The 11,610-nt window shown below is 42.2% G+C and overlaps 1 protein-coding gene across 2 annotated transcripts in view; it reads left to right on the forward strand.

Moving 5' to 3' along the window:
• The first annotated feature begins 93 nt into the window (after window positions 1-93).
• Window positions 94-11,610, forward strand: part of fbln1 (fibulin 1) — a 48,909-nt gene continuing 37,392 nt past the window's right edge. For both annotated transcript variants that reach the window (XM_046037957.1, XM_046037958.1), the window contains exons 1-6: window positions 94-313; window positions 4,251-4,359; window positions 6,134-6,263; window positions 8,336-8,495; window positions 9,203-9,265; window positions 9,359-9,445. In XM_046037957.1, coding sequence (XP_045893913.1) covers window positions 259-313; window positions 4,251-4,359; window positions 6,134-6,263; window positions 8,336-8,495; window positions 9,203-9,265; window positions 9,359-9,445 — 604 coding nt within the window. In that variant the 5' untranslated portion in view covers window positions 94-258. The remainder of the gene's footprint in view (window positions 314-4,250; window positions 4,360-6,133; window positions 6,264-8,335; window positions 8,496-9,202; window positions 9,266-9,358; window positions 9,446-11,610) is intronic.

The raw sequence follows: 11,610 nt of genomic DNA on the forward strand, positions 1-11,610 counted from the left end.
GATTAGCAATAAGTCGGTGTCTGTGGGTCCAGCGCCCGCCCCTCACAGTGCCATAATTAGACGCTCATTCCTCCAGTCACGCTGCAACTGCGACTCACTCAACTCCATCACATCCACTTCTCTCCTGCGGACTCAGGATTTCTTTTGTAAAGGAGCACTGCGGTTTATTCACACGTCTTGCAGAATAACCAGCATCGGTTACGGCTCAAAGCTCTCGGGCACAGTTTGTGAGTTTTAAGTTGAATCTCGTTTCATTCAATGGGTCCGTCTGTACTGCTGCTGTGCACTCTGTTCGGAGTTCTCCATGGCCAAGGTAAGTTATCTTTCTGTAAGAAACTGTACTCACTACTACTGAACGGTATTTAATTAGGACAAACCAAGATAACGAATGGAGTTGGTGTGATGGTGATAGGCCTGTTGATGTGGGTGAATATTTTTTGTCAAATGACTTTTAATATGAAACGATGTTTACAGTGAGAATCAAACTGGTAATAGACAAAGAGTGAGACCTTGTGAGGTGATGAATTTGTCATAGGTCTAGTTGGGGCATGTCAAAGTGTTGCAGGTTGGTCTTGAAATAGGATTAAACGTTCACCTTATTTCATTACATACTGGAAAGAAAACATTACAATTAATGCTTTATAAGAATGACAATTTTATATATAGACTGGTTTATAATGACATAGTGTTAAATAAAGTCACTTAAACACTTTGTAAACTGCAATGTGTAGGACAAAATCCAGATATTACACCTTTATTTGCTTGAATGTGATATAAAATAGTCTACTGAACTGTGTTCATTACATTTGGTTAGACTAGATTCAACTTGATTAATGAAATGTGATAAAAGAAGATGTCACATGACATGAAGAGTGTTAAAATGCAGTTTCATCGAAGTTGTAAGTAAGAGTTCTCTCAGCCCTGGTGTCTTACTTTCTGTCCTGCAAGTCAAAGGCCAAGTGCCTTGGTATGCTGTGATGGTATGTCAGAATAACCAGTGTCTCAGCAGGACAGGATGATCTAGACAGAGGGGTGTGATTTATACTTGAGTGCCCACAGCAGGGTCACCCAGGCGTGGTATGAGCCATATCCAAATGCTCATTGTCCCCTGGTCACCACATGGGGCAATTTTCGCAGTCACCAGGGCCACTTTTCTCTAAGGTGCCTTCTTTGTAGGGAGTTTGTGTGGTGTCAGTGTAGAGTAAAATTCAGTCAGCTAACAGCTTGACCTATTACATTAGCGAAACTCCCTGAAGTACCGATGTGTGTTGTTAAAGAATATTCCTAGGGGGCTTAATTGATGTAACAGGGAAAGGTAAGACAGGTCTAGCTTGAAGCCATTAGCTTACGCGACAAGTGTTAACTGACCTTCCAGCTCTAGTTATTTCTCACATGTAACTGTCCTTGTTAGGGAACAGTTTGACTGATAAGGTAGAGATAGTAGCTCAGGTGTCAGGCTAGCAGATATTGGTGTTTTCTGGGAATCTGGCAAAGTTGAGTCTTACCAGAATGTTTAAAAGAACTTCCTGGCTCCCCAGATTAGAGTACAACTCATGGATAGTAATAGATTTCAATATGATGTAGCATTGGCATCTAAACATCAGATAGATTTGTTTTTCTAGGTGAAGGCTGATTAAAGATGACCTAAGAGGGAAAACCTACAGGCACTAGGGAGAAGAGAGAAACATAAAAGGGACCAAAAGATGTTATCTTTCAGTTTTGGTGTTGGCTTTCGACATGTTCCCATGTTGTATGCTGGCACTGTGTCTCCTCGGCCAGGCTCAATAAACTATGCTATGTTATGTCTACGTCAGTCTTTGAAACTTCTTCCTCACACCTGAACCTGGCTCACAATAATTCTTTAAAATGTGTCATGTTAAGAGGGAATATGACATTAATATGTTGATGTTTTACATATAGATAGATAGGAACATAGACACAGTGAAAAACATCTACCTCTTGTGTAACAGCCTTTTTATATCACTATCATCTCCTCCTGTAGAAGAGATGTGCAGTCCTGTTGTGAGGTCTGGCTAAAGCCAACTACTCTGTCTGGGCGGAGCTCCACCAGTAGGCTCATTAAGCCTTGTTTACATGAGGCGTCTAGACTCAGGCAAGCCATGGGCTGCTCTGCCAAGACAGAATGGCCCTCACAATCGACACCATCATCCAAAATGGAAATCAGCCCTCTCCAGACAGACAATGAATCACATAGACAGAACGATCGCAGACTACATATAGACCGGAGCATGGCTGCGCCTGGTTTGCCTCTTCTGATAAAACAGTGCCATACAGTTTTACGGCACTTCTGGTCTTTCAATTTAGGTTTGCTAGAGTAGCAGACAGTGGTGGCGTTGGAATTACTCCATGATGCCTAGTGGGTTACAGTTATCAGCAGAGAGCTACTGTTGGGAGAAATCTTTAGAACAGAAAAGTGGGAGAAGTTACAGTATACGGCCAACTATTTCGGTCATTTAAAATATACATACTGTGTTTCTGGAGAAAAAGTTTTTGAGATTATTTATCTTGTGGAAACTGGAAAGGTGTTCCTAAGCCTTCCGGTTTCAATACAAATTGTTTAGTCAATTATGGCATTAGTCAGAACTAAAATCTTTCAACTTTGAAATCAACATATTTTGGTACAGTCTTGTTGGAACATCCTGGTGTTACTTTGCAACCAGATAGAAGTCTTAATCATTCAGAGACAGAGAGAGAGACTTTGAAACGGCCTACTTGGTAGGCTCATGTGAAAAGCTTTTAAAATGCCATCTCATTTCATCCAGCTGCTACAAGGTTTATTGGCTAGAGGATTCTGGGATGTGCCAGACTTCAGTAGTGAGTCAGCTAATCTGGCTGCCAATGTAATAAATCCTTTATCCATATTCACTCCTTTCTGCCAGGTTAATCATCCTTTATGTAGCAGCAATAGTCACAATATTTTAATTCTGTGCTTTGTTTTCCTGAAGCCTATACTGGAGAAATGACTCGCTTTCTTCAGAAAAACCACATATGTTAATTTTAATAAACTCTTGGTCTTTGTTATATCTTGCCCTTACTTAGTTTTGGGCAGAGGAACTGGGTTTATAGAAGTCTGCACACTATTCTGAAAAATTAAGATTTTATAATTTTATTGCAATGCTTTGTGTTGTAACAGAGTTTATCAATGCAGAAAAGTGTTTGTAATGATGACTATTCCTGCTTGTGCTTCATCTTTGATTTAATGTTTAGAATAAAATTCCTCCTGCCCCATGGGAGAAAGCAGCAAATCTATAAAACTGAGGACTGCCATTCCAGACAGTTGTCCTCCCTACCTAATCTAACTTATTATCTGAAGTTGCTGACTCTTGCCAGACTTCTCACGGCAGACGCTGTGTCTCAAACAGATGGATTTGTTCAGTGCATTTCACAATAACTGTTCCCTATAATTCAGAGCATTCAGTCACTAACCAGCAACAACTCGTATTCTGTTACAATGGATCAACAAAATTTATTTCACGGTGAGTTTGTTTCTCTTTTTTTTTCTCGAGGGACTTATTGTTAATAACAATTTGGCAGACTGATCGGATTCACTGAACCGAAGGCAAAAAAAAGTCCAAGGAGCCTATCTGCCAAAGCTATTTCACGTTTGGCAGATCACAGAAACCACAGGCAAATGAATGTACTTGATGTGATTGCGACAGCTGATTGTTTACAGAGTCGAGGCATTCCACGCTCTCTAATCCACATGAATAAACAGCCAGATCACCACAGAGTTGGTTGTGCTCCAGTCAAAAAGCCCTCTTGTGTCTGCAACAACATATCCATCATTCATTGTCTTTGGCAAAAAAATGCCTAAAGGCAGTTTAATTTGCCAGAAAGATTTGAATTTAGTTTTTCCATCTTTTAGAGAATGCTAGGCAACTTGCCTTAGAGTATAATGGCAACATCCTTGTTTGTTTGGGTTAGATATTCACTTTTGATCATCATAACTCACTTTGCCTAAAGAAAGTGAGTTTGTTAAATAGTTAATGCTTAATATCACAAGACACTAGTCTCAAGGTGAGTGTGTTAACTGTGTATGTGCAGATGCAGAAATACTCCATCTGGGGTATAAACATCTCCTGCAGTGATTATGTAGATCAGGGTCACCTCGCTGCAGCAGACCAGACAATGCCAGATATGTCCTTCTTACATTGCACAGTAAATGTACACACCGTTTCACCTGTTCACACATGCAAAAATATACCTTTTGTTCTTTTCAATGCCCATAGGAACCAATCAGATTTCAATGGAGGACTGCTGTAAAGATGGTCAGAAGCGTGGTAATGATAATGAAGATTGTGCATCCCTCCCTCTTATCTCTGAGTCAACCACATGCAGGTAAGCAAGTTCTATCTGCTACTTTGCTCTCATTGATTGCAATAAATCACAAGGCTTAAGAGGGCTGGTTAGACTTGCCTGCAGCTTATTCAGATTTAGTCATTAACTGCTGCACCCTTTGTCACAATCTTACATTTCCTATCTGCACCACAGAAGCTCCTGCAGTATTGGCCCCAAAGGATTTGGCCTGAACCATGTATGGGGAAATGTGTGTCGGCCCTTAATATGAGATTGCTTTACCTTACTCCTATAAATCTCCAGGCACATTATTCACTTCACGTGAGAGCAGGAAACACTAATAGTGATGGGATAATAACAGGTCTGCTAGTAACCCTAGAAGGTGTGCTGCCACAGGTTCAGGACCCATAAGCCATGGAGATCTGCTGCTGTGAACACTGATGGCAAACACATTTACCATAGCCACCCTAACAGATCCCAAATTTGTTCAAATTATAGTGTGAGGGGAAGAGAGGAAAAGGGCAGAGGTTTGTGGGGGAGCAGGGTGGAAAAGGGTGAGGGGGGTCAGAAGAGGGGCTGTTTCAAAACCCAGGAAATACCTCAGAGGTGAAACAAGACATAAGGAGGGATCGAGAGAGGCAATAACAGGAAATCTGAATGATTACTTCAGACACCAAAGGAAAAAAGTAGGAGAGAAAAAGAGTGGAGGAGAAGAGAAAAGAAAAACAGGAGCGCGACTGTGCCCTTAAAAGGTTCTGCAGAGGAGGTGTGCGCCTTGACGTGAATTTGAGATCTACAGTGGTTTATGTGGAAAGAGATTCCTGGTAATAGTTGATAAAGAGGCTTGTTGGAAATGAGAGAGGAGAGGTGAGGGGGTGGCGTTTTATGCTTTGTGTCTTGTAAAATTTAAGTGCGACAGAGATCCAGCTAGACAGAAACCCACTCTTAACTGATTGGACTGCAAATGCTAGACAATACAATGAAATCTGATCAAACTTAAACTTTAAGTAACTGATATTTTGATAATAATCCTCACATGTGAGGGAATGCGCTTGTTCCAAATATTGCTTTTTGATATTTAAACAGCCATCATAGTAATATGCAGTATTTTATTAATCCCCGTAATTTTCTGATCCTCATGTGCAGGGAGCTCAGAGGTCAAGGTCAGCTGCGATACTTCTTGTACAAAAGTGTTACTCACTTTATGCGTATAGCAATGTTTTAAATCACATCTGCAACATGTCATCACTGATTTCTGAGGAAGAACTGGGATGAGTCTGCTCAATGACGTCATTGACCACTAGCAAACTCTATACTGGCAACTGTCACACAATTTGTGGCTAACTGTTCTCCTTTCTCACAGGACACAGCATGTTTATCTTAGGGGAGTTGTGTGTTTTAGTGATATGAGTATTATTAAGAGTAATGCCTTCAAAAAACCACAATCCCACTGTGAATAAGGAGATGCGGAGGTGGACAAATGTTCATCTTAGGGTTGAAATGTTGGTTTAACTCGAGTCTAAAACAACAGAACAAAGACCTCAGGGAGTGCTGCTCAACCCAGTTTAAGTCCAGTGAAATCAGCTTTGCAAAACACAACAAACTTTCAGAGCTCCCCTCTGAATTCACATAGGGCTTACTCAACCCACTCATCCGCGCATTTTTAGTGTGACAACTCTGAGATCCCCATCAGGCTGGCCTGAGGCTGATTTTAATGGGCTACACTCTAAAGCAGAGTTGTAATGCACCAAGGAGATTATTGATAGAGCTGAGAATAAATGCACCACCTGTGTTTTGTGTTTTTTCTTGCTGACAGGATCGTACAGGAGCAGTGCTGTGTAACAGTGCTTGAGGATAAAATGTGCACCACTGGTATCAACATGGCCAAAGATCAAGGAGCCTGCGATTCTTTGTTCACCAGCACCTGCGAGACCAAGACTACAAAGGTTTGTTTTTACCTATATGTGCGCATGAGTATGCATGTGTAACAAATAGAGGGAATGAAATCACTGTGTGTGTACAGTACATCACGCTGCTGGACAGCCAGTTTTGAGGCAAATGATAGATGAGAGCAATGGTGTGCATTTGTGTGTGTGTGCGTATGTGTGTCTGTGTGTGCTGTAAGCAGGATGAGGCATGCCACTCCAGGGAGGAATGGAGCTTGTTGCTGTCAGATAGATTATAAATTTAGCTCTGACTCTTGGATCTACCACAGACTCATGTCCAAGCATTTTTTCAGCCTTTCTATATTTGTTTTAATTAAACCCACCCTCAATGTGCCCCTACTGCATATCAACACATCACAAAGATAAATGCTTGGCAAAATGTAGAAAGGAAGAGATGCAAGTTGGTGCACTTTCTTTAAAGGATGAGATAATTGTCAGTGGGACAGCTTGTCTTTACTTGATCAATTGGAAAGTGCAAATGGTGGCTCATACTCAATCAAATGTGCCCAGGTGATGTGAATAAGACAAAAGATATGAATGAGTAGGAGACGGAATCAACTCCTCTAACTGGACAAAATGCTGGTTAAGTCAGGTTTATTTGTGCATCGCTTCCCTACATTTACAGTAATTATGAAGCAAGAAATGAAAATCAGTCCCCACCTTAAACCCTCAATGATGTGTTACCGGCCTTGATGCCTGGGGGAACTCAGAGGCAAAAACATAGGCAAAGAGTGCGGAGTATTACGTCATGCCAGAGGATGGTACAGAAATGGCGTGATGCCAAAATATGTAACTGTTCTGTAACACTAGGACAAAATGTGAGAAAGAATAATCCTAACCATTAAAGAAATATTCAACATATCTTTGGGAAATATGCTAGACAAGAAGATTGATACCACTCTCTAATCTGTGCAACACCTACGGAGCTCCAACAATGAGATAGTTAGCTTAGCTTAGCATAAAGACTGGAAGTGGAGAAAAACACCTAGCATGGCTCCAGCCAAAGGTAAAATAATCTGCCAACCAGCAACTCTGAGCCTTTACTAACATGTTACATGTCTTTTGATTTCAAAATATAAATATAAAAATGAGTGTTTAACATTTTCTTGGCTGGGCGCAACAACTTCCTGAAGTTCTGTAGTCAAACAACCAGCAGAGACATCGGGAAGCCCCTGCACCTCGACCAAGAAATTGTCCAACACGTACCCTCCCTTAAAACCACAACCTGTGAACAAACAAGGTATAACATTTTTATTAGTGAAGTTTAGATATGCTAGTACGCAGATTCAGTGGTAAAACCAAGCACTTTTAGTGGACATGCTTTTTATGGGCAGAATTACCCCGCAAGGATTACTTTGCAGCCTGTTCTGTGGCTGCTGGACAAAACCTTATGTAGCTATTAATTTCATCAGTCATTTAGACTCCAAAATATGTAAAAAAGAGGGCCCAAGTTTAATAATATCAGAATTACTCTTGAACTACTCTACAACTATTAGAGTTGTAATAATTGAAAGACATGTGTGGCACGTGTTCAGCCATGCTCTCGCAATCACAATACATATACACCACACATGGCAACATTTCAAGTACCCTTATTGCCCAAACTGAAACACAAATGTGCCCATCCCCCACACTCTTCACCTTTCATCCCCCTCCCCAACTGACATTACCAGGCTACCATAATGATTGATTGAGCATGCATCAGCCAGAGGGGATGATGTCATCTCATCACTGTCTGACTGTCCATCTTGTTTACTGACTTCCTGCTTTTCTTCTGTCTGTCTGTCTGTCTGAAGTCTGTCAGTTGGCTTCTTCTCAATCAACCTCCTTGTCTGCCTGTCTGGTTGATTGAGAGCTTGGCTTTCTTTCTAAATCACGTCCTCCAAAGTTGTCACTGTAAAAAGCCTGTCTTATCTGCCTACAGTATTTTACCAACTAACGTCATTCCACAATCCCCTTTTCCTTGTCTACATTTTGGTTTCCCCTTCCCTACAGTCCTGTAATAATTCTCTGTTTTCCTCTCCTTTCTTTGTAAAAATGTAATCTTCTGTATTCTAATTTGTGTTTTGAAGATGTGCTGTGACTGCTGTCTTCTGGGTAAGACAGCCCAGGAGCAGGGCCTACCCTGTGACCACAACCTGTCCGTGGGATACCAGTGTGGCCTGGTGTCCCGGGCCTGCTGCGTGGATGGAGCCCCAGACAACCAAACCACACATTTAGGACAAATTGAACGTGGGTGAAAAAACAAACAACAGGCATAAACCAGGCAAAATATTACATGTTTCCCTCAAGTTTGTTTGCATCAAAGCAGGCAAGTAGCTATACAGTAAGGGCAGAAGAACAGAAAACAGTACAGGAAAACGTGCCCAACCACATCAAATTTCACAAACGTTTGGAGGAAAAACATAAAAAGGAGGAATAATGAAGCGCCACTGGTGTTGTCAAACATAAGCCCACTCTGTCCCCTGCTGGATGTATGTTGCCATTGCACGTATTGAAAGTGTAAACAGTGATTACACTCCAAGGATAAATTCATCTTTTCGCTCGCTCAAAAACACAAGCAGGTCAGATTCAGCCAAAGGACACCTACTCTGAGCTGGTGGGGATTTAGTGTGGTGCTCGAAGGCACTCCTGCAAAAATACCAAAGCTTTCCAAGTTCCAACTTCACCATTGTGAGGATTTGCAGCCTATATTTATCCTATTGAATAGTAAATTGAATATCTTTGGGTTTTGGACAGAATGATGGACAAAACAAGACATTTAAGGATGTCATCTTGGCCTTTGTAGGAAATTGGAAATTGTTTCTAGGAAATTGTAGTGGACATTTAATAGACCAAATGATTATTCCGTTAATCAAGAAAGTGAATGCAGTTTAACTGATAAGTTGTTAAGGTGTGAGACATATACATATAAACATGGTTTGTTTTCTCTCACACAGTGGTGAACAAGGATGAATCCACTGAAAATGGAGAAAATTCAGTATTAAGTGATCTCTGCAAAGGTTGTAGTATAATACGCAAATAAACAAGTGTATCTACCTAACTGATTTAGCCTTGCAAATGCAGTGATCAACATGTGTGTGTTTCTTTTTAAGGGAAATGTGCTCATCTGTGTGTGGGCAATGACACTTGTGCCTGCCTCAAAGGCTACAAACTCAAACCAGATGGAAAGAGCTGTGAGGGTGAGCAGTACTCTTCCTCATCTTTAACTTACATTTAATAGTTTTGTTGGTAACACTTTCTATGAAGGTCATCGCTATAATGACTTATGCATATATTTATAACACGATGTCCATAAGACATTATAACAGTTGTTACAATCACTTACAAACATGCATTAGGCGCTATAGCGAAGTTCATAACGTATTGACCTTTTGATTTAATGTTTTATAACGAATATTAATACCAGTTTATATCAATGTGCGGCAAGAATCTCTGACCATGTTCCATAACACATTATAACCACCGACTCTGCCTCGTTATGGATACACCATTTGCAATAAGTGAATTAAAATGGAATAATAGCTTATAGTAATGTTTAAAGTTATATAGCATGTCTTTATTTGCTTTAAGTAAAGTGTTATATATATCTATCCCTGTATAATATATTACAGGTGGACATAATACCATATGAACTAATTATAAGACCTTATAACACGTAATTGTTTGCTTTAAGTGAAGTGACACACATTTTGCGCAGGAAAACAACTTTTATTTATGTTTCTTCACTTTATGAACAATCTGTATGAATTTTGAACATTTTGCAGTTTAGCACAAAAACATAATTACATCAAGAAAAGTCATTGTCAGGGTGGTGAAAGATCGCTCAAGAGAAGACCTGTTGCAGACCAACATCATGTAAGAAGAGGCTCAGATGTTATCACAGATGAATGGCGAGCCTATGGACAGGCCCTAACAGATGCAGTGGACAATTAAAGACAACTACTTCACAAAACGTAGCCTATTAAAAGACGTAATTGAAATGGGAATTGGGAATACCGTTAGCTAGCGTTAACTGCCTTCACTTTTCCAGTAGTTGCGGAAACAACAGAGTTAACGAACACACTGTGACCTACACTGCACATGTCTGCCTGACGGACAACTTAATAAGTAACTTATATATTTTCCTCCGATAACTTTCACCGTCATGTTCTGCTGCTCGCTCTCTCTCATTCATAATCAATTCAGAATCTTCCACGTCCGCATCACAAAGAAGTAACGTTATACTATACTGTACTATACTATAATGTTCACGGAACGCAAATGGCGGAACCTTCAGAACGTCTCGGGTTACGTATGTACGTATGACACTGCGTCGGTAACGACACTATGGGAACGCCCCTGGGCGTGGCAGGGCTGAACTATGAATGAAACTACTCCAATCCTATTGGTGTTACTAGAACGGTAGTGTGTGACGGCGTAACCGGAGGGGGTATATAAGCACGCCGGCACATAGGACACATTAGCCCTTTCTATGAAGCAAGGCACTCCAGGCGGGGTGAGGTGTGGTGGACCGACGCAGTGTCTTGTTCCCCTTCTCGGGGAACAAGGGTTACATACGTAACCCGAGACGTTCCCCTTCGAGGGAACTCGAACTGCGTCGGTGACGACGCTATGGGAACGAGATACCCACTTAGGCCGCACCGAAACCCCGCCTGCCCCCAGCGTGCAGAACCTGACGGCACGACTAGGAGGAGAGCGCACTGGTGCCGGGTGCAGAAGGCAGGTCCAGACTGTAAAACCGGATAAAAGTGTGAGGGGTGGCCCAGCCAGCCGCATCACACAAATCCTGGAGTGACGCCCCTGCGAGGAGGGCCCTAGAAGCCTCCATGCCTCAAGTAGAGTGCGCCCTTACGGCCATAGGTGAAGGCAAACTGCGCACCTGATAGGCCAGGGAAATAGTCTGAACGATCCAGTTGCTGATGGTGTGTTTAGAATACTCAGTGCTCTGACAGGGCAGAGCAGATGAAGTCTCCCGTCCTCCGCCGTCACATGAGGTGGGGGATGAAACGCCTGCAGCACCGTGGACCCTGCCAGTCTGGCCGGAACCTTAGGGACATAACCTGGACAAGGGTGCAGGATGGCCCTGACCCTCCCCGGGGCAAACTCCAGGCATCGGGGAGACACCGAAAGTGCCTGGAGATCCCCCACCCTCCTCAGAGAGGTGATAGCGAGGAACGAGAAAGGTCATCTTAAGGGTCAGGTGCTTGGCCTCAGCCGACTCCAGGGGTTCGAAGGGGGCCTCAGCCAGCGCTTCGAGAACCACTGCCAGGTCCCAGGTGGGAACCCTGGAACGAGTCACGGGTCTCATCCTCCGGGCTCCACGGAGGAAGCGCACGACCAGCGG

This window comes from Micropterus dolomieu, linkage group LG22, assembly GCF_021292245.1.
Source record: "Micropterus dolomieu isolate WLL.071019.BEF.003 ecotype Adirondacks linkage group LG22, ASM2129224v1, whole genome shotgun sequence".
NCBI classification, from domain to species: Eukaryota; Metazoa; Chordata; class Actinopteri; order Centrarchiformes; family Centrarchidae; genus Micropterus; species Micropterus dolomieu.